The sequence below is a fragment of the Apis florea genome, unplaced genomic scaffold (genome assembly GCF_048593485.1).
Source record: "Apis florea isolate Af1SG1 unplaced genomic scaffold, ASM4859348v1 contig_2293_pilon, whole genome shotgun sequence".
Lineage (NCBI taxonomy): Eukaryota > Metazoa > Arthropoda > Insecta > Hymenoptera > Apidae > Apis > Apis florea.
Genome location: NW_028256554.1, coordinates 4,555,852 through 4,580,652, shown reverse-complemented (window position 1 = coordinate 4,580,652; position 24,801 = coordinate 4,555,852). Strand labels below are relative to the sequence as shown.

The window sequence follows — 24,801 nt, the reverse complement described above, 5'->3', positions numbered from 1 at the left end:
GAGGTGAAGTTAAAAAATATAGATGTTTTTATAAATGGGAATGTAAATTCTTCGACGCGGTGTTTTACGATGTAACTTCTTCCCAAATGTAGTTCCTACGTTTATTGAGACAGTTTTAAATTCTCGAAGAGAAGATATTAATACGAAAGATGGGATAATTTTAAGCGATAAAATTGATTTATCGATCGTCACTTTTAAACGATTTAGGTAAGAACGAATGTTTTCTCTGGATACGTTTGAGTAGATGATTTCATGCTGGAATTTTATTTTATATTTTTGGAATAAAAGAATAAACGTGCAAAATTAAAAGAATGTATTATTTGTAAAAATTCATAGATCAAATTGTTAAGTGTTAAATTAATTAACTCGCAGTTTCTCATCAAAAGGTTAAAATAAGTCGGATCACGGAAAGAAAAAAAAAATATTATGACAATGGAATTTATTACAAAGTTGTATTCGACGAAATGACAATGGTTGCACAGCGCTATAATATTTCAATAATAATAAAAAACATTAGACTTATTGTTGCAACGCCTAACGTTAAAGAGAGACAGATTTTCTTAAATCATAATGGTATCACGTGTAACTAATATCAGAATACTTTATCTCTTACACATAATAAAATAGAGACGATGAACGCGCAACTTAAATCTACGAGGATGAGCAACATTCGAGCGAACGAGTTTCATCGATTCCACGCGAACAGATCTCACGTCTGCTTCGAGATTCCCTTTTCCGTGATCGATCGGAAAAGTTTCGAGCGGACGTGCCTGGAAACGAAAGATCAAGACAAGGATTTTTGCCTCGAACGATCTGAATATTTGTTCGTAATTTTCTTTAATAAAATTCCTTAATTAATAAATAAAAAATAATCAAAGTATAATTTTAAGTTAAAATTCATCTTTTTGATATATTTTTGATAACAAATAATTCAAAATATGTAAATCTTGTAAATATATGCAACGTGTGTGAAAAACTATTGCATTATATTTAATCATTTGAGAGAAATCTCTCTAAAAAAATTTTTCGTATTCTCTCATATTTTAATGTAAAACTATCGTTAAATAATGTAAGATAATATAATACAACTTTTGTCTGAAAAATATTTCATAATATTGTCTTATTCGGATCGTTCGAAGTAACAATTCTGTTCGAGATCGTGTTTATAATTTAAGATGAATTACACGTTATTTAAATGGCAGAAGGAACTATCTCAAAGATTGAGGTAATGAGGAAGAATGAGCTATTTAAAACCCTAATAATAAAATAACGTTATCGTTTATACGGCTCTCTCGACGAGTGAGATACTTCCATGACGCGGGAACGTCTTTAAAGAGCTTAGCACAATAGATACATAAATCCTACAAAGAAGTGCGCAGAGACGCTGCCGTGACAAGTCAGCAATTTGGCCGCAGCGGCGGAGCCTTCGAGTTTCAGCCGATCGAGATAAAGGTGTTAAATTAACTTGGTAAAAGTGAACCAAAATGGAGGCCCGGGCAGCTGCGACTTCTCGATCCGCTTTTTCATCACAGAAGCGTCGCAGTGACGAAAGCACGCGACATATATACGTTCAGTCGATTCTCTTCTATGCCGATCATATTTACTTGACAAATTGTACGATTTGCGTGTGACAAAGGATTTTTCCACATTTTTTTTCAAATGTCTTAACGCTAGAACTATCAACTTATACCTATATACATTATACACGGTTGAAACGCTAAAATACCATTACGAAAGTAATTAGATTAGAAGCACTTGCACTTGTTTCTAATAATTACAAAAAGAAGCTGCTCGAATTGATTCGATTTCATAATTCTAGCGTTAATATCTCGGAATTAAATGAAGAAAAGAAAAAAAATCGTATAATCACGAAAAATATCTTTACCAATAACATCGACTGAACACCATCGAACACCGTGCGTCGTATCTCCATCACCACTACCACCACCTTCCTAATTTTAACAAATCTCGAGAGAAAGAAAACACGCTTGCGCGATTAACGCGATCACAAAAATTTACGCAACTACGTGGCGCCACCATCGAGGAGTTTACGAATCGCTAGACGAACGAAAGGAAAAGAAATTGCCGCTCGAGAGGCTTCTCAAAGGCCATCGAGCAGGCGAGCGCGCGCACAAAAGTTAGGTTAGGTATCGCTTTCGCCATCGAAAGGGAAGCGTACTTTTGTTTCGCAACGAGAATTGTTTCGCTTCGAATTCCACGCATTTCGCCCGATCGAATCGTCTAGCGACCATCTTTTCCTTCCCGTCAAAAAAGAGTGGACACCAAAAGAACCAGACACCAGCGAAATCTCCTGGTGGAAGGCCATTCTTAAATATTAATCGGTTGAGGCAGTTGCGTTGGCAAGAGCGAAAGAATCAGTCGTTTTCGTTTATCGTCGACTTAATCGCGTCGCTTTGGACGAGACAGCGAATTGAATTGAATCGTTTTTGTAACGTAATGGCATTGATAATGACGATAAAATTGATTTTCGAAGAATAACATGTACAAAGTATCACACGATTCAATGCTTTTAAACAAATAATTGAAAATATACAATTCAATTGTTTTCTATGAAAAGATATTGTATTAACATATTTGTAGAATATAGTTACGCCAATCTTCAATTTAAGTAAAGAATTTTAATATCGTACAAATATATCGATACGTAAAGTCAAATCTTTAATTCCATGAGAAGATGATGTACACGTTGCTTTATGCAATTGAGATTTTCATATTAGTATTTATGTTTTTTTCTTAAATTTTTGATACTATTACAAATTGGGAAATCGAAATAAAAATAAATATATCAAAAGAAAAATAATCAATATCCATTATCGCGTTGTACACTTTAATTTGAACGAGCGATGAATAATAATGTTTAAATTGGTATTCCTTATAATTTCAACCTCTCTGACGAAAGACTCGATCGGCCAAGTCAGCGGAGAATCGCTGTGACCTTTTCCTTAGATCTCAGAAACGACGGAGTGACGACCGACCAAAGATAACCATCCGCGCCTAACGAGTCCAAGTTTTCGTTCGCTTATTCGTGAAGCTCGTTTAATCGTTCGTTTTATCCTTGCTCAGCGATGACATTGAATTTCTCGGTCTTACGCAATATTGTCTTCGACAATATTGATGATACGACGAATACAACACAAATAGAACGTAGACATACACACACATTCCATCGTGAAATTACATTCAATTTCATCTTAGAATTTGAACAATCGCAAGATTAATTCCTGATCTCTATTAAAATCACGATTAAAAAATGGCGATCGTTCTGTCTCGTCGTCGATTTCGACAAAAGCCACGCGTCGTCGACCTCCCTCGTTCCACACTTCTGTCCACACATCGTTCCACCTCTTCTCCGTTTCACAGGGCCAGAAATTTCATCAGCGCGTCGTAAATTAACCGAGGGTTGATGGTACCGTCCGCAGTGTACCTGACACCCCTCAAGGAGCCATCGTCATGGCTCACGACCCCGTATTCCCCAACGATGAAGCCGTCCGGAGTCCTCTCCTCGACTCTGTACTTTCTGTAGTTCCTACCCTCGACCACGTAGCCCACTTTGTGGCCATCCTCCACCTCGGAGGCGTTCGAGGGCTCGGTGAGCATCATCTGCGGCCCGTGCACGTTTCCATTGCTACTCACGCTCACAGACTCGTCCACCTCGTAATTCTGCTCGTCAGGTTCCCCCTGCCGATTCAACGGGTGACCCTCGGAATCGTAGAGCTTGCTAGGCTCGCTGTACACCTTGGCTGGTTGAGAGTATACCTTGGCGGGTTCGGAGTAAACCTTGGCAGGCTCCGAGTAGACTTTCGACGGTTCGGAATACACCTTTTCAGGCTCGCTGTACACCTTGGCAGGCTCGCTGTACACCTTGGCAGGTTCACCGTACACTTTGGCCGGCTCGCTGTAAACCTTGGCCGGCTCGCTGTACACCTTGGCCGGTTCCCCGTACACTTTCTCAGGCTCGCTGTACACTTTGGCCGGCTCGCTGTAAGACTTGGCGGGCTCGCTGTACGGTCGTGGCGATTTGTTGTAGCTCTTCGACGATTGACCGTACATCTTGTTGCTCGGTCGATTGTAGTGGGAAGCGTCGAAGTGTCTGCCTACCTTCCGCCCTTGTACAGCCTGGTATCGTTCCGATTCCACTTCCACGGGCTCCTCGCTCGACTCTTTAGGCTCCGAGCTCTCCTCGGGCAATTCGTAGTTGTCCTCCGTTGGCAGGGTGATCGTGTCCCCGGAAGAAGCGCTCCTTCCAGTGGTGCCGTTCGTCCTTCGATGTTGGGCGAACGACGGGGTGTGTTTGCCGAGCGGGCCAGGCGTGATCGAGCTCTGATGATGACCCGATCGCCAACTGGTGCTAGGCGATCCCTCGTCCACGGAAAACTCGCTTCTGTTTGACTCGGATACGATGTTGCTAAGATCCTCCGTGACGAAGCTGGAGGACGAAGCTGGCGTGGTCGTGGTCGTGGTCGTCGTGGTCGTCCTCGTGGAAAGGACAGTGGTCGTGGTTGTCGCGCTGATCGTTGTTCTCGCGGTCGTGGTCCTCGTGGTGGTCGTGGAAGCCCTCGTCGTGCCGTTCCTCGTCTCCTTCGTAACATCTTTGGACGAAATTGAAATGGAGCTGGGAGATCGTGAGACGACGGTCGCGTCCGTATTGTCGTAATGTTCCACCCTGACCTTGTACGGCGTGGCTTCCACGGTGGACGTCACACTGACGCCTATAACCTTTTGCCGACCTATCACTCCTTTGTTGACCGAGTTGAGAACGCTTGCCGTCGCGTTCGTCCTCGATTTCTCCCGCGTCGACGTGGCTGTCGACGTGGCTGTCGTTGTTGCGCTGATCGAACTCTGAGGAGCAAGCCTCGTCGAGGATATGTCGCCGGTTGTGGTCAACTCGTCGATCAACGATGCCAGATTCTGTTGCCTGTTCTCCAACGTTTTGTGACTTATGGGATAGAATCGAACCACCTCCTCACGGCTGCTTGTGTTCCTCGCTCTTGGGACCACCTGTCTGTTCCCTGGATTGCGCGATATTCGGTAAATCGACGCCTCGTGCTGGTGAGATTCCGCTGTCGCGCTGTCTCCTGTCGAAGCCGGCTGTCCTCCGCGTCTGAAACTTCTGCGCCGCTGCGGTGGTGTCGCCATGGCGCCGTTTATGAAAACGGACAGGAATTCCGTGCCCGCGAGTATGTCGTTCCTCTTTGCTGGAGCGCAGTGTACTTCGTCCCATACCAGTGCCGCTTTCAGCAGTACCTGCAAAATTGTTTGTTTGAAATTCAATGAAATTCGGAGAAAAATTCGTGTGATGTAAATATAATTAATCCTCGTTTGATCGGACGGAATTATTTTTGATTGCGTAATTAGTGATATTTAATATCTACGAGATGAATATATGGATGAAAACTTGATTACTTTGTGAAGATGGGCTTTAAGATAAGAAAAATATTGTTTTAAATTTCTTTTTTAAATATATAAGTATAAAATTATGATTCAATCAGAATCGTTTAAAATTATCAATAGAATTGGTGACGCGACACTAGCGCTACAGAATCATTAACTACTAAGCATATATAATATACTTATATATATTTATTTATATATTTATTCCTTTCGATGTTCGTCTTTCGAGTGTTCAAATGACGTTTTTTATATCTTTAAAAACAATTTTACTTTTATTTTCCAAATTTTCTTAATCACGTTATACGAGGGCATTAATTTAATTTTCACCTCGCATTCTTCTTTCGTTTCGCTTATTTTTACAATTAAAGCACAACTTTTTGGATAATATCGCATATAAAATGCGTTACCGCATTAATTATTTTACTTTAATATTAGCCAAGTTTATTTTTGCAAAATAAATTTATCGACGCTGTTAAAATGCTGACAATTCGGGATACGGTGGGGAATACAACGAGCCAAGTTGCACGAATCGTTATCTACGGAACGCGCAAGAGTCGTGAATTCAGAAAGACAGTGGGACAGTTCGAAGAAAAGCTTGCTATCGTTTCGTCGAGATAAACATCGCGCATGCTTTCGAGTATCTGTAAAATGTTAAAGTTGGACGAACCGTTGCGGGTCCATTAAAGCCACGTGGGATCGGTGAACAAGTTCGCAAGTACTTTACGAGCCGAGGACGCATGTCGGGGACCGCGTTTATTTTTTCAATTCTCGCACCCAACGATAAAGCGCCAACTCGTTTTACTCGACACACGAGTGCCAGGTGCATCCTACCGATTTATAAATTACGTTAAGGCCGCGAAAGAGGGGCAGGGAGAGGCAGCTTGTGGCACGAGGGGAGGAGCATTGACTCGTGTTCTAGCTGTCACCTCGTTATCTTTTGCAAACACCTCATTTCCTAGCTTGATTGGAAAAAATGAAGGCCTTCGACACCTCTCTTCATCAAAAGCTTTTTTAAAAAAAGCGATATACTTGTATCACTTCTTTCGCGGGAATAATAATTTGAAGCGATAAGAATTCGAATACTTTTAGAATTACTTCTAAATTCGAATATTAGCGATAAAAATTGGGATAAGGTTTTAATAAAATTCGATGCGTTGAGTTCGTAACGAATTTAATTTCTTAAGTTACTAGCAATGTGATGTTATATTTCTATTACTATTCATTTGCATGTAATAACGAATAATTGTAACGTAACGTAAGACATCGAAGATCAATTTATCATTCAAAGATGTGGATTTTTCTCAAACGAATTCTTAATAAGAAACTTTTGTATCTTTCAGGCTTACGATATCTTTCGTCTTATTCCCTTTTATCTTCTGGATGTGGAAATACAAGAATCACGTGCTTATAACAGATGTGAATGAAATTAAAATCAGCGTTCGTTGTTTCGATCAGATACTCATACATTGAAACAGTATAGATTAAGGTAATCGAGTACATTTACACAGTGACTTTGACCATTGAAATTTCAAAAGACATCCTTCACCGGTTCAGCTCGTAAAAATAGTAAAAACAATCGTAACATGCAATTACCAGTTTTACTTTTACCTTGCACGAAACTTAACTTACGTATTCACAAATATAATATATCTTTTTCGAATTACAAATCGAATTAATTTTTGAACTCACTTATATACACACTTCACAAGTCTTATTAATTGTTTTAGTTTCCAGATAAATATATGCGCGACAAGTTAAACACTTTTCACGATGAAAAATTCCCTGTCCCGAGTAATGAGATATATAAAAATTTCCAAAAAAAAAAAAAAGTCCTTGATTCTACTTCATTTCAAAACCCCTACGTTTCACGTGTTCTTAATTGTCCTTAAACGGTCGTCGCTTGTTCTTCTTTTCAAGGTTCACCGTCCAAACCCGATTGTCCGCTACCTCACGATAAAAGCACCGTTAAAATCCACGAAATCCCGGTCGCACAATGATCCAAAACACCGAATTCACGGTTCGCGCGCTTTCTATACACGGGCATAAAGTCTTAATTTATATCGTTATTACGCGATTCCCTGAGAAGAGAACGGAGGATGGAGGGAAAGGGAGAGGGTGAGGGAAACGTAAAAATATTTATCCACGGCACAAAAGCCCGGGATACCCGGGTCGTTAATAATTTAAAAAGGTCGAGACCTCCTCGCCACGGCTTTGCTCGTCGCTTTCGATCCGCCGTAAAACGCTCTCAATTGAAATTTTTGCAATCCCGCGGAAGGTCGTCGCCATTGCGTCATCCCCCTCTCCTCCAAACGATTCGAAACGGTATTAAAAGCGATTCGATCGATTCGCAAGAGATATTCGTGAAAAAGAAGAAAAAGAAAAAAAAAGTTACGTATTTTTGGAAAAGCTTAAAATTAATGCTTAAATTTCTCTTGCTTTTCTTTTTTTTTTTTTAGATACGAAGAAGAATGCAAATATGATTTTCCTTGTGGATTTTTAATTCAAGAATTTCGATGAATATTATTTTATATTATTTAAAAAAAAATTACTAGGGGATATTTTATGCCATCTTGGAGTGGCAGAAAATTTGACAAAATTTTTCTACCTTTTACATGTGTATATTTGTATTTATATTCAGATGGTATTTCGAAGAAAATTATTATAATCGAATTGTTTCCATAAATCGGATGGACACGAAAACGCAAACGGAGATATTCGCTCGATTTATAAAGTGACCGTACAACGTACAGCCAAGACTGGTCTAGAACGATTTCCTGTTGAAAGGAGAACACGTATGTAAGCAGTGTCGTGTAGACACCTCGGATGAGGTCATTCGGTTCGCCCACTTCTTTCCCTGCAGATGTCTAGCGTTTCTGTTGCACATTCATTGTACGAAACATGCAAATACGAAGGGATAGGCATGGAAGAAGAATTGGACTGAACCGAGCATTTGATCGAATTTATTAATATCGTTTAATTACAGAAGAATATGGTAAATTTTCATTCTACGAACGATCAAGTTTCGATAAAGTTTTAAAACGAAAATTAAAAGAGTAATATTTACGCTTTGTCAATGTGGCGTTCGATATTTCAAAGAGGCTCGTTCGATCGTGGCGAATAAAATAGGAATACTTGCTATTATATTTGTCGACTAGAACTAACGATATGTATATATGTATGTATTAATAGAAGTTCGAGACGGAATCGTGATAAAGAAATAACCGGTTGCTAACGAATGTAATTCACGGAGAGACAGAACGATTTGTATCGTTGCAGTGTGACAGTGTGACAAGTAAGAATACCGTTCTTGCTATGAGAATGGCGGATGATACGGGTGTAATAAGTTGTGACATCTCGCGTGGTGTTCGGATCAGATGGAAAATGGAACGAACTTTGAAAATAATACGAACGACTTTATTAGTTCGATGACTCAATGTTCCGAGAATTGTACACGAAATATCATAAATGTCATTTCGTAAATTTTTAGTTACTGGAACTAGTGCGCCATTTTGCATGAAAATATTTATAATTTCAGTATAATTCTGGTATAATTTCTTTTGCAATTTTGAATGAATTTTACAAATACCTTTATTACCGTGTTTTTTCCAAATATTTTTTCCAAAATTTACTTGTACATATCTCACACAATATTCATTAGAATAAGTTAAAGATTTTGAATTTGATTAAATGATTTTAATTAAATTAAAAGCGACTATGTAACCTTGAACTTGCAAGTCGCAGAGAAGAAATCGAAAAATTTTGCCTGCGATCAATTTCGACTCAGTGACGCGCTTGTCATTCCATCACCGTAATCAGATATAATTAACGTTACGTCATTGACAAGTGTTCGAAGGTAAACGCACTCCTGTTGTATCACTGTATGTATATATTTGAGCGATGAATCAACCTGTTCACGTTACGAAGAGAATTTCGTTCGTTGACTCGAATGATGAAGCATTTTAATTATTATCGATAAGAACGGCTTCGTTAAAGATACACGCGCGTGATTAAGAGGTTAAGCGTGAATAAAGGAATTTGCGTGGGTACGAGAGCGGACAAACGTTGGTCCAGATCGAGCGGATATATCACTGCGTTATGAACAGTATGCAGGTGCGGCCATTTTAAAGCTAGATCTCGTCGAACAATCGTGATTTTTCGAGAGGATGCGAATGAGGTAAGCGTTACATGTATTCGATATGATTAGATTAAATGTTAGATTTATGTGTGTGATAAACACGATCGCCTCTTCTTCACGAGATGGATCTTGGAATCCTGGAATATTTTAACAAATTTTTCTTGCACCGAAAGAAATTTTTAACTTAAAAATTTAAAATTTTCTCGAAACTCGAAAAATATCGAATAGAAATTTGTGTAAAGTGTTATAACGATATTACGCAATTCTTGTTAAATCGATTACACGCTTGAAAAGATAAAAGGTACTCAAAAACACGATTAATGTAACAAGCCGGTACAAACTGATCCCCATAAATATTGCATAACATTCGATTCGACAGCTAGTATTTAAGAACTCATTAAGCTTTTCTGAAAGGTGACATTAAATAATGAGATACACCGTTTCTACCGCTGTACCACTATCAAGGCGTACACAGATGTTACGACGTTCTAAAATTAATCGACGGAAAGGAACATCCGAGGGTATCGATCGCTCCATTGTATCGTCATTGACGCAATAACGTAATTAAAACGAATGATATCAATGAGAGTATGAATGACGATTGCACGCAGATATGGCTACCATTTTAAATAACAAACGCATCGCGAAGGAATCACGGAATTGAGTATATTGGCAAATGTGAGCCGCAAGTTTCAAGTCACTTTAATCACTGTCACCTTTATTTCAATTTTTAAATATTTTTTTTTTTCTAAGCACACAGATTCAAATTTTTCCGTGGCAACGAACGAAATTAATTTCGTGATCCAGATAACAAGTTGCGAATTCGATAAATTGAAATAAATCTTCCAAATTTTTATCTCGATCGAAATCGTGGTGGAATAACGAGCGTTATGAACACGTTACAAGACTTTGCTCGATACACTTACAAGATACGCTTCTCTAAAGTCTGCTTCCTTCAATTATCCTAATTACTCAAGAACTCAGCGCAAAGCGTAACGGCGTGTCTCCATTTTACATTCTGTCAAAACGAGAGACAACTAAAAATTGTTCAAGTCGTTCAAGGGAGCAAGATTTTCATCCTCGAGGTAACCTAACCTAAAGGAAGTATCAATCGTTCTCGTCATTTTTTCCGCCACTCGACGAGTCAACGTCGTTTTTCGAACGAAGAGAAATAAACGTTCTATTTCATTGTTCTGGTTGAATCGAGTTAAATCGTTGATAGACGATGTAAAGCACGTGGTTGAATCGTTCGAAAGATATATCCGTGACGAATAAGTAACACGAATATATCAAGTTCTAAGGAATCTGCAAGGGAGACCAATCAAGGTTGCGAGTGGGTGTGGTGAAGAGTTTACAAGAGTACATACACATGGCTAGTGATGGGATGAAGTACAATTCTTATAGATTCGAATCTTGAATAGTAAAACAGATCTATTTTGAATTAGAACTTGGACGAGATAGAATAGATGGCAGCACACTTTATTTAATCCTTAAAACCTGTCACCAAGAATCCTTTAATATAATCCTAATACATTTGTTTGGGCTGAAATTTTATCTGTGATAATTTTTTTTTTTTTAACAAAACAGAATAGATAAATATACATTTGAGTAGAATAATCTTGGATTGTTCTAATCTATAACACAATATCACCAATATATTTAATCATAATTGGAATTTATTTGAATTCGTGAGCACATATTGAACTTGATCCCATCACTACGCACAATCTGATATATTCTTTACACACGCAGCCTGTCCAACCCGTTTGCCCCAATGTAAGCCGGTCTTTTTTCCATTAAGACTAATTGTCTTTCTTCAGAGACGTACTGTCTGTCAACGAACGCTTTTGTTCTGACAGTTTCGATTTACGCTGCTTCGATCTCGTTTCGTATCGGTCGTTCCTCTCTTCCAGTGTCGTACCGATGACGATGCACGTCTCTCCCATCAAGGTCATCATCTGCTTTTGGATATTCCCATCGGAAATCTTAACCTCGACGCTCAACGAGTAAATTGATTAATCCTTTTTTATAACATTTTTTCTTCTTTTTTAAATTGTTTGTTTTGACATTAATCCTTAATTTCAAGGAAAAGTAATTTTTGAAATATTTAGGTTAAAATTTGAAAATAATGAAAACGAGAATAAGAAATTCTCAGTTTTAAAGAAAAGTAAATTTTCAGATATTCGAGTTAAGATTTTAGAATAGAAATAAGAATAATAGTAAAAAATAATTTTTGAAATATAGAAACGAGAATAAAAATTTCTTAGCTTTGAAAGAAAAAAAATTTTGAGATGTTTCCTCCCGTTTTTAATAGAAAATTAATCTCTCATCGAGGAAAAACAAAAACTTTTAAACAACCTTATCACAACTCGAGAGTATTCTATTTTAAAAATAACTTTACACAAGCAAGAGTCTAACGAATGATTGCTAGCAACAATTTTACATCTTCTTTCAACAATCTCACTCTTTCACTCAATTTTTTTTCACCAGGCAACAAAGGTAATTCATCGTGCGTATTACGTTACCATCGTAAATAGCTTCGCATCCTTGAAGTTCACGAAAGTAATCAAGGAAAAGACATCTACAATCCTACAATCCCGAGAATTTGCTCTTTGCCACGCTCAGGGTTGTTTAACAATTAATTAATAAGCGTCTCTTCACCGTAACAATGGCAATTTCCTCGATTTGCACGGTGATTTCACGCCATTCTCATGATCATTCCCACGCCACTTTAAGAAAAAATCAATGGAATTATGATCGGGCGAAACTAATCACGCTCCTTCAAATGAACACCCCGATCGATATAAAGCTCTTTCATATTCTCTTATACCGCTTATGCAAACGTCCTGGCAAATTATCGTGCACCAACAATCCATGACGTTGAGCAATTACTCGAAATTGTTGCTACTCGAACGTGATCGTAAGAAGAGGACAAAAAGTTTATTGTTCCTTTTTTTTTTCGTGCAACAATGTTGCAACAAATATCTAATTGTAACATTGTAACATAAATTCTTAATGTAACTAACATAGTGTGGTTTAATCGGTTGTTAATTTTGAATTTTAATTTTTTCGAATTTAAATTTTCGTAAAAATATGTATATATCGTGGAGAAACGTATTCTTATCATAAATAATTGATAAAAAGAAATTAAAATTAAACTTCGAAATTATTACCCGTGTGCAATTACAAAAAATTTTTTAGTAAGCTTGATTATATATTTATGGAACGTACTCACGTATTTATATCTATACATTATTACATTTGTAATAATAATGTGTTCGTTAAAGAATGTAGTATGAGATGCATATAAGCAATAAGAACACGCAAACGGTAATTAAACATCCATGGAAAATGCGATGAAAAGTATGCACACATATATATATATATTTATAAACATGTATTGAGTGGCGACTATAACCAATTAGGTTTTATTATTATAATTTAATATCCGTATCAAAAAGCTCTCATATGATCGTATATACTAATTGACTTGCCATCAATGCGATATTTAGTTTAATTACAATCGATTTAATTTTTTTAGTTAATTTTCGAAATCAAGGCCAAAGTCGTTATTCGAATTTTTTTTTTTATTCAAAATTTCGATACGATACACGATACACGATTTATAATTAATCCTTGGATGACGGAAGTGGATGATTGCGCCCCCTGAGATAAATTTATATAATTACAATATAATATAGTCGTAACCTATCTTTATTTACGGTGAAATTACCTCAAAATATATTTCCGACGCAATTGTCAATTATACATTTTACAAAATTACGGATAATATGGAAGTTTTTATCGAAAGCATAAGCAATTTTTTTTTTTTGTTTCTCTCGGGACAAGATCGAGATTAAATGAAAAAAAAAAAAAATTCGAAGATCGTAACAGAGTTAAAATATACTTTAACAGAATTGTTTCGTTCAGAACGTCTGAAGTGACCCGATCATAATGCAGTCAATCGAGGATTAAATATATGCAAATACACTGGAAGTTCGCAAATTTGCAAATCCTTCGAGCTGCCTGTATTCAGAGACAAGAGTCTGTATTGAGAAAAAAAGGTAAGGGTCAGTTTCTTTTTTTTCTTTCCTTTTCTTTCTGTTTTTTTCTTTCTTTCTTTCTTTTTTTTCCCCTCAATGTCTCGCCAGCGAAAGTTTAACTAGCATGCGTATGCCCAGCAATGCTTACACAATGCACAGTGGCGTAATTTCGTACTCGGGGACACCGTAATAAATGTTTCAGTCCTCCCACACTCCAGTTCTATATAATTTACGTAAGGTGAGCAACCGTGCTTTATATAGTCAAACAGGAAAGCAACTTTTAGCTACGCTCTATTTATTTTTTAAATGAAACAAATTTTCCGTTTATTAATATAATCCTCTTCTCCCTTAATCGGTAAAGTAATATAGCGTATCTAAAGTCGATTCTTTGCATCCTTTAAAGAAGTTGAACAAAGTCACTCAAAGTTTCACGGAAAAATTCGAACTATAAGAAATAGATTCTAAATAAAAATATATCGTGAATTTTATTACTCAAGAAGATCTAGGCTCGATAAATTCTCTAATTAGACTCGATTAAATCATATGTGATTTAATCAAATTTATTCATTTGTCCCTCTCACAACGAAGAATAGAATAGAAAAAAAAATTACTATTAAATAATACTAACTAATAAATACACACCTATACCAGAAAAATAATCTGTAAATTACACAAAATTATATCTCATACGACAACATCTATTATTACGTTATTTTTCTGTAACAAGTCATTACAAATCAAAGAAAGAATAACCAAATTTCCAAAAATTGCGATTGCATTGCGAAACACCGCCATCCTCGCAAACATCCGCGACTTCCATCGACACCCAAACCTCCTCTGTGCAAACATTCCTGGTGGAAACCGCAGCAGTCAATGTCAACGCCCACGCTGGAGCGAGGCATCGATCAAAACGAAAAGGAAAAAAAAAAACGTGATCGAACGAAGGGGTCGCGTGACCTTTCGCTGAGGAATCGCAAAGGTCGCTCGAAGTGTGTCGAGGAACGAATGGGAGATCGTCGAACATCGTCGAAGCGACGGAACACCTCCTCGGTCCATCTATTTTCGTTTCACGAAACGAGAACCGAGGAGTAGATACGATCGCTCTACCCTCGCTCCTCGCCCATTAAACACGCAGCAGAGATGAAATCGTTTACGTGTTACATTCTTTCTACGGTATTGGATAATCGCGCGAGGTCACGAAACGAGCGAACGAGCTGGATCGAACGCGAACACGCGAACCGGCCGTTTCGATTTCTGTTAGGAAAGTAACGGATTCGGTTACTAGATCGAAGGTATTCGGTGATGGTTGAGAGAGGCGCCATGATCCTAATGACTTCCTTGTGCGTGGGCAAGGATTATTCAAATGCGAAGATTTGACAGTGATGGTGACGATTGCGACGGCTTTTCATCGGCTGACGCCACAAATTTAATGTTTCGTAATGATTAAAGGATGGAAAATTATGGATATCACTCTTTTTAAGCTTCAATAACTCTCTATAATTTGAACATGAGAATGTAAAGAGGATTTTTATAAAGTATCTTTTTATAAATCTTCTTAATTTTCCTCTTCCTCCACGTTTTTCGAGATTCCATTGTTTGTGAACGAAGAGGAAAAGAAAGGGTAGAATATTATATTATATACATAATCAAGTTTATCCACCAACTGTTGATTAAAAAAATTCCACATAACTCATTTTCGCAAACTTCAATTTCCTCTATTCGTTTTTTAAATACCGCAACTGAAGCATGATCAAAGAAAGAATCTTTTTCTTTTTTCCCCCTCGAAGCGGATCATAAATCTCGCTCGTATAAAGCAGAAGCCATCGATTGCCACGTCCTGCGGCGTTTCAATGAACGTCGAAATAATAAAGAAATTCGCAATTAATCAGTCACACGATCGGGCAACACGGGACGGGTTGATTACAAGGCGTTATAGACTCATCAAGTAATTGCTCGCGATACGGTTTCGCGTTACACTCGGGCTCGAAGGAGAGCTCGATAAATCGCCTGGCCTCGATACGCGTGTACGACTTTGTTGCGCGAAATATGGCTGTAATGAAGGGGGGGCCTTATAACCGGCGCCGCTTCTTTATCAACCGTGGAACGAACGGATAAACGATTGGCCCCCGATCTCGTGACCAAAAAGCACAAGTTTTTCTCATTGAAACAATTTTTTTCAATACGAATATTATTATTGGACGATGGAATTGCGAAGGAAAATGTACGAGGAAATATACATAAGCTGCATCTATATATAGATCACACGATCTTTTTTTTTTTGCAAGTTATTTGTAATTAAACGAGAGTATTTTTTTTTTTTAAGAGAAGAGAGTAAAACATATTAGCAATAATTGGATCAGTCGTGATGATAATATTTTGTTAAAAGTTATTGAAAAGCGAGGAAAAGGAATGGAAAATAAAATATTATCGTAAATAAGTATTGTTAAAAGTCAGTTATTATTAATTATTCTAGCGAGTTTTCATAACGTGGCAACAGGTTCCGCAAGAATTTATAATTTATCTCAACAGTTACAATCTAAACGAGTATTTATATCTCATATATCGATTATTTAAAAAAAAAAAAAAAAAACATTGAATGATATTGAAAAATGAATAATTCTAACTAAAAAAAGAAAAGGAGAGGGAGAGGAGAGAGAGGAAAAAAATTAGAATTATTATTCACGGACAAAAGCCCTCTGTTTATTACAAGGTATAGCATATTATCGCAAAAATACTACGTTACACGTATAATCTCGATAAACATTCTACTTACGCACTTCGTGCGTATGCGTAAAATTTTACTGTGACGAATGTCTAACAATAGTGGGCATAATTTCGATGCCCATAATTTATAACGATTATCCGAGCGAAACAATTTTAAACGTATCGGCTAATGTATGGTAATTCGCTTCCGTGAAGCGAAACTTACACGAAAAACGACAAATTGACAAAATGACCGAAGAGAATCAGTAACAGGTGGAAAAGTTTCTTGCTCGAGAAACTTGCATTGCTCGAATTTACGAATGAAAATAAAAAAAAAAGGAATAGCGGAACGCGGAAATTAACTTAAGGAATATGTAAATTATCGTTAATATATGTATTTGAGATCTTCTCCCTCTCATAAAGATTAATTGTAAAACTTATTACCTTGAACGATTATTTATTTATTTATTTATTTATTTTTGTCATAATGATCGTGAATAATTACTGTCCACGATTCTCGAAGAAAATTGTGATTACAATGATAAATGTTGTTCGGTTTTATGCGAACCTCTTATCGATAATTTATATGCTAATAAAACACATAATGTCAACCGGACGATTTTTTTTTGCATATTAAGTCAGGTGTTACGCTTCATGGCTACGAAGGAAGTCTACTTTCTTCTTCTTCGTCATTTGTTTTGAAATTATTAGAATTAAAAAAAAAAAAAAAAAAGAAGAATTGAAAAACGATGCAATAAGTGTTTTCGTACGAAACTCTTATTTTGTTGTACGTTCTACTGATATTGTAAAGGCGTGAAAAATCTTTATTATGAAATCGATTGTTTCCAGGTATCACGGTATCACGGCGACGAACAGGTCGTAGTGAACAATTTCTTATTGCGGCCTTGCTACGTTACGTCAGAAAAACAGAGCAAGAGAACACTTTACGCGTGCTTATTTACTCGAGTGTAGAACTCACACAGGAGAAACGTGAACCCTGTGTGTCCTGTGCCACTCTTGACGCAGTTTCCGATTATACGATTGTGAAAGGCTCAGCACTGCCGTGTAAATTCCATTATATCAACAAGAAAATTTATCATATATATTGAATAGTTTTGTGAGTAATAAAAATAAAAAAAAAAACGAAAAAAAAAATAGATACAAATATTTATAATATAATACAAAAATATTCGAAATTTGAAAATTTTTAAAAAATAATTTAAAATCACCCACGTTCGAGAATTATTTTACTTCCAATCGTAAATTCAATTTTTCCAAATCAATTATCCGAATATATATTCACGAAAACAAATTTATCTCCCCTATTATCTCCCAAACGATCGCATCGTAGAGATTGAATTAATTATCCGACAAAACATTTCCCAACAAATTAACGCAAGTTCCCCGCGTTCTTTTCGAAGAATGGATTGTTTTAATTAACGAAAACACAAGAGAATACGGATTAAAGCGGCGTCGTACCGTGAAACAGCATCACGTTTATTTATCTGTCAAGGTCCTCGAAATTAATCCGCGTAACGCTCGCGCGCCCTCTTCTGAGCAAGAAACAAAGGTATGAGAACCTAATCTCCCTCTTTACTTCCTTCGTTCACGAGCTGCAAAGTGATTCGTACGGTCGCCAATTTTTAAAGGAACGTTTAATTGAGATGTGAAGGCGGTTGCATGCACGCGAGGAGCACAAGGACGTTGGCCGACGTGCGTGATTCTTTTATCGAGACCGAGGGGGTCTCGTTACTGCAAATGGCACCCTGGGTCGTTCTTTGTAAATATCCGCCACGACTCCCTGTTCCGTGTACCGTCTTCTCTATAAGGAAGAATTTTTATTCCTCGAAGAAAAGAAAGAATTTTCTTTTTTTGAAAAAGAGAGGAGGAGAGATCGTGAAAGAAACATTGAAAAAATACCATTGCATTATTTTTTTGCACGTTTTGGTAAATCGATGAGGAATTACTTTCTTTTTCTTTTTTTATTCAAATAATGTATCTAATTTTTAAAAAATTGAGAAACGTCATGATAATTTTGAAAGCTACTCATCATCGTAAACTTTACTGTACAAAAATATCGACAATTCTGAATATTTTTATTTTTTTTTAAATTTTATTTTTCACCATAGCATTGTAATATTCTTCGAGTTTCCTTTTATAAAGGAGATTTTTAAAAATGGAACTTTAAAATTACCGAGGAAATAATGTGAAACGCATATATAAAATAGTTTCGTGAAGAATGGAAAAATTTAGAAAAGAGCACGAACGATTTGAAGAATTTATCTCTTCGAACGGATATTTAAAAATGACAGTGCAACGCGAGAAAGATGTGACATTAGTTAGTCACGAGTGTGAAGAAAGATTGCAAGATGGCAGCAGAGTCGTGGAAGATGAGATGCATTGTGGTCAGTGATTTATCCTGGAAAATAGGTCAACGTCATCGGTGCACATTTGATCTTGGCATTTGCAACGTGCAACGTTTATCAAGGGAATCGAGTCTTTTCGACGGAGAAATGGATTCTTGTGAAAATCGATGGCAATGCCAGTGTCAATAGAAAATGGAGAAACGACACAGGAAAAGAAACTTTTTCTATTTTTCAAATATAAATATTATATGAATATGATAGAAAAAATTATTATGATAAATTATATTGAAATTATTTATTATTTATTCCTACATGTATAAAATTTTTCAAAAGCCAAATGAAACTTGAGAAACATAGTCCAACAGATTTCCTCTCTTCGATCTAGATAATTATATTCGCACGGTCTGGATTTCGTTTTGACTGGGGGGAGAAAGTTGCGATTGAAAATAAATTTCGTTCGATCCACGTGAACTGTCAGTCAAGTAACCCTTGCCTTTCTCCGTGGATCAACACGATTTCGATCCGAAATTTCGGAACATTTTATCTTCGACTCGATTCAATTCTCGTTATTGTTTCTTCGAATACTTATACACGAGACAACATTAATCAATATTCATATTGAAATCATTTTTTTTTAATAAAAGAAATGCTTTTATCATTTACCATATAGTTGTATCTAATCAAAATGAAATATCGTGAAAACTTTAATGACACGAATAAAACTTTGTGACGAATCTAAGACGAGAATCTATAAGAATCCTGTCAATCGAATTATTAATTGGATCGAATATTTAAATTGAATACGCACTTCAAGTGTTCCAATCATTTGAATAATCAAGAGTGATCCATACATCAAAGCGTTTACATAATTGTAAATTATCGTATTTACTCAGTTACATTTATTATATTATAGAAGTTTCAGAGCGATTCGAGGTTACTCTCGCATGCGATTAGTTTCTGATATTCCTGCAAAGTTCACCTTACATAATCTAAAATCAAGCCGTGTTCCCATTCACAAGCTGACCACGATTGCGGGCTCCGTACTCTGTAACCGTGATCTGTCTTCTTTCACGATACGTCGCCCATTGCATAATCGATAAAATCGAGACAGAATTTCAATTGGCATTGATAATCCTATTCGTGATCGCACGAATCCAATATATAACACGCACGTGTTTTAATTACCTTTACTTTTATCCATGCGTCCTTGATATAAATATATAATAACGATAGAAAATTTGTAAGAAGTATTCTGATAATTCTGCAATTCGTTAACTTTTACTACTTTACTTTTCACCTTTCACAATCTCTCCAGTTCCCAGAACAAGTTAAAAATCATCTAATCACCTTGATTCCAATCATCTAAAAATATCATCTGTTCTCTAAAAACAATTCTTAACCTAAACAAACATCATTTCCCTGTCCCTTATCAGGAAGAACGTCAGTTATCCCGAACAATCATTATTTATCCTTCTCAACGTAACCTACGCAATCCAAACTCTCTTCAAACTCCATGATATAATCACGGTATATACCTATTTAGACATCAAACGGGAAAGCAGCTGTCATGGAACGAAAACATTCAACGATCCGAACGATCGACGCTCTGTGTCTGTCCATCGCCCTCTAACGATCTGTTTGATCGATCGTCGGTAAATCAACGGAGCGCGCGCCGATTTCAAAAACCTGCTTTCGTGAATGGAGGCGCGCATTTTCGTCATAAACCGACCGTCCTGGCAACAAGTCATTACTTGCATCGGTTGGATTAGATAGGATAGGTCTCATCTGGGAGGTGGAGTAGCGGAGAGCCGCGGCCTGGCATTTACTCACAGTTATGTGAAAGGCATATCGGCCGTACCAAGGTACTCCTACATAGTACGCACACTTGCACAATAACTTTGTATACCGTCGTTTTATTCAGTCGGCGGTAGAATAATTGTCCAGGTTGGAGAAACTGCGATTAACCAAAAGGTATACGTATATATATATACCTTTTGCTGGCCCTTTTTTTTTCGCATTCGATTATTTTTTCGGCTTCTTATCTATACAGGTATCACGCTCACGGGAAATATTTCGTTTCAATTTCGTTGAAGTTGGTTCGAGTTAAGTAAGTAAGTTTAAAAAACATATTTAGCAATTTTGTTACAAGCTGTTTGAAAATGAAATAGAATGTTGAATGTTGAAAGTAGATATGAGATACAATTTGATAGATCGAGGATAATATTCATTTTATTCCCTCGTATATAAATGATAGTTTCTCTTTGATATTTGTGTATTGATGTTGGTTGAACACGAACACATAAATCTTTTCTAGTTAAAATTTGTTCGGATTAGAATTAAACGCGAAAAATATATTAGTATACGTGATTTCATTTATTCAAGATTAAAATAATATTCTTCTCGGAACGAACTAAAAAACTCGTTCTTGACATTTACAAGACATTCAAGTTCAAATCAATACTAGTTTCCAACTGAACGCTCGCCTCATCGTTTACCTCAATTGAAACTATAAAATCACTCGACAACTTCTACACTATGTATTAATATAAAAAATACAGAAATGCAAAATCAATTGGAAGAAATACTTTATATACTTGAAATCCCTGTCACCAAGTATATTCGTGTATACAATAAGTATAATGCGTCGTGTGCGTGTAAAACGCTTGTGGACTTGTTGGCTGGTGAGAGTAATCGCGATAATCGGTGTAACGTTTCTTGTTAATCGTTCGTTATAACTCAATCGAGATCAAAAGCCAGTCTCTCTTATGAATTACAAATAAACGTGGAAATAGAATCGTGGAGTTTCTTGTTAGGCGTGCTTGTTCTTTAACTGTTGAGGACAGGGGAAAAGGCGGCTTCGACGCGGTTAATTTACGGCGTTCCACGCCGTAATGCACTCCCTTTGACTAATGATAGTTTTCAAAACGATCGACAGGAGAAACGTCGATACACGTCGAAAATTCTGATTTATTTCCAATTTTGCAAGTTAATACCCGAAGGGAAGCATCGAGCTTGCGAATAATTGGTGGTAACATGATTTATCTCAAATTTTGCAATATAGCAAGGTGCCTCGATTAACGAAAATTGATGAGAGGAAACAGCGGTATATTTAAAATTCTGATTTATCTCAAGTTTCGTTCAAATTCAAACAAGATAATTCTGAAAATTAAGCGAGAAACTGATAGAGGGAAAACAAATATTTTCATTCAAATTTTTTTGCAAATTGATTAAACTAATTGAATATTTATATTGGATATAATTTATATATATTCGCAATTCCCTGCAAAGTTTCACTTCATTTTCACGCTTACTTTGAAATTCGATGAAATTTCCGATTAATTCCTCGCTCGTTCGTTAATTATCGACGATTATCAATAGACGGGCGTAGTCGCGAATCGAAAAACCGTTATGATATCACGCAGCCTACAAACCTTGGAATAATAATCATTTCTCGCGTCGAATCAACCATTTGTACTTGTGCTCGTGTTCGATAAAGCGAACCTCGCGAACACGCGATTCAACAAATAAACAAATGTAAATGTAAATGCGAATGTAAATACCGCCAATTAACGTTGATCTTCATTCGTATTTGACTAAATGCTATTCGAATTCGTGACGAGTTTCGTTTCCTCATTAATCAACAATTATATACGAGGAGGATTTAACTTTTTTTTCGAACATATATCGGAAGAAGAATCAAATTGATAAGCTCCGTAGCGAGAAAACCTGCTGTTTCGTTTCAGTATTATAGAGACACATGTCACGTGATAAATAAATCTTGCACGCGATTAAAACGGAACAATTTCACGTGCCACGTGTTCGACGATTTCACACCACTACTTGTCGACCAATCGAGCCGATTGTGCCTCCTGTATATCGCGATTGAGCACCGCCGATCCAACGTTATGACGGGCACAGGTAGTGAGTTTATGTGGGATGGAATAGCCGCGATTCAATGCACCAAGTTGCAACGGGTCGAGACCTTATCGATGCATCGTGCATCTCCTGCTATTTCCATTCCCCACTCTTCCCCACATGGCAAAACCTGAAAACGTTTCCTTCGAGTAACTTTGCACTTACGCGTGGGAACACGTCTTTCGTTCTACGCCACCTCTTCCAAACCCTTCTTTCTCGTCTTATTTCGTGTAATTTTTCAAGGTCACGGTCAGAAAATTGCCTTATAAAATTCGCTATCCAATTTCATAGATATAATTCTTACAATTTATTACGATTAACGTAAAACGATTCCTTCGAATTTAATAAAGCAAACAGAATTTCGTTTCTTCGAAGCTTGAGAATTACAGGAATATTGTTGTTTAAAAAAAAAAAAAAAGAATTTCTAAATTTTAAATTAATTTTAATCTAAGTAAATTTTCGAATAAACTCAACATTCCAAAAGTATGGCGATAATAGAGCGATGCGAAGGATCGCTTTCCACGCACGTTTCGTCGCACGACTTACGACTCGTTAAGCCCCCCAATCATTTGTTTCCATTATGTCGTCTCAACGTTCCATTATAAATCACCGTGACGCGTTGCGAATCGCTTCTGCGCTGGTCCGTGACAAATTGTGCCAGATGTAAATCGTTTTAATATCGCCTCGAAGAATCCGCGGCCACGAAGGCCGGAAAGAACCGGCCGATCGATCACCGATCATCCCGCGTTGCCGAATTCTTTTACGGCCGCGTCACATGGCCCGGGTGAACGATGACAACCGTTCCTCCGAGAGTCTAATGGACCCCGCTTTCGTGTTTCGACGGCCGTGACACCGTCTCATCGTGACGCCTCTTCTGCAAAAACAATGTATCCGTAAAACGAATTCGTTAACCGTTTCAACGCGAGTTGTAGAGTGAAAATCGTTGGATTAAGTTTTGAAACGATTGGAAGCCTTTGTTCTTCTTTTCTCTGATATCGATATTTTTTTTTTTTTTTTTTTTTTTTTTTTTTACGTTAATGAAAGAAGAATTGTTTTGGGTGCGGATTTGGGTTTTGTTATTTTTATTTTTTAAATACGATTCTTGTTATAGTTTCATTTGTAAGAATTTAATGTTCTTGAATGTGGTCAAAATTAGAGTAATTGAGGACTTTATGCCAAGATGAAGATACACAAGAGTTTAATTTAGATTTATCGAGGAATTTATAACAAAAAGGAGGTATTATATATATATGTAAATAACGTGTTATAGAATATGTTAATACATTTATATGAGTTCCTGATATTTTCATCGAACTATTTATACCAAAGTACAAATTAACAACTAGAAACAATTCAGATATTATCTTTCTGTAGGATCAGGGGACTATAAATTTTTATCGTTTATTAAAAAATATTAAATAAAACCATATTCAACACGCGATTCGTTCAACTTTAAGTATAAAATAGTCTAAATAAATTAATCGTTACTTTTTCTTCTCACGATTTGATAAAATACTCGAAACTCGACGAGTATCACATCAATTTTGTTTGTGCTCACAGAAAAACAATTACTAGTTATTACAAATTATCACGAAATTATTTTATCCGTAATTTTTTTTCAACTCAAATAATGTAATAACAGAAGAGAAGAGAGGAGAAAGAAAAAGAAACAAGTATCTGGATACTTTTGTACAGAAAGTAAAGACAGAGGATCTTAAAGGATCGTGCATTCACGAAGGATATATAACGGCAACCGAGCTTTGTGCATCGGTCGGCCATAAATCAGAGGAAATACGAGGCGACTTTAATGGCCGTAGCGATTTTTATCCGCCCTTCGAATGAGCTGCGAGAAGAAGAAGAGAAAAGAAAAAAGGAGTGATCCTTTTGCACACCAAGCGTTGAAAATATTAAAACAGGGAACGAGTATTCGCGACGAATTACGAGAAATTTTGTGATTTATGCTTGAATCATCCCTTCGAGATCCCGTTGCAAATTTACCAACACGTCTCGAACAACACCGTATCATCAAGTTTGACCAATGAATAAGCATAACATTGTTACTTTATCGAAGATGGATTTTCATATTTTTGTTATTTATGTGTTTTTAATATCTCAATTGAAGATACTTGATAGAGATAATTTATTTAAGTTAAGATAAGTCATTTCAACGATAGGAATTGCAAGCATTTCAACTTGTTTTTCTCGTTTTCTCTCCGTGAAAAATAAT

General features: G+C 36.7%; 1 protein-coding gene across 2 annotated transcripts in view; it reads right to left on the bottom strand.

The window, feature by feature from the left end:
* Positions 1-424: 424 nt before the first annotated feature.
* The window catches only part of LOC116414538 (uncharacterized), a 118,998-nt gene continuing 94,621 nt past the window's right edge, over positions 425-24,801 (bottom strand). For both annotated transcript variants that reach the window (XM_086904076.1, XM_086904075.1), the window contains one exon: positions 425-5,265. In XM_086904076.1, coding sequence (XP_086760202.1) covers positions 3,376-5,157 — 1,782 coding nt within the window. In that variant the 5' untranslated portion in view covers positions 5,158-5,265 and the 3' untranslated portion in view covers positions 425-3,375. The remainder of the gene's footprint in view (positions 5,266-24,801) is intronic.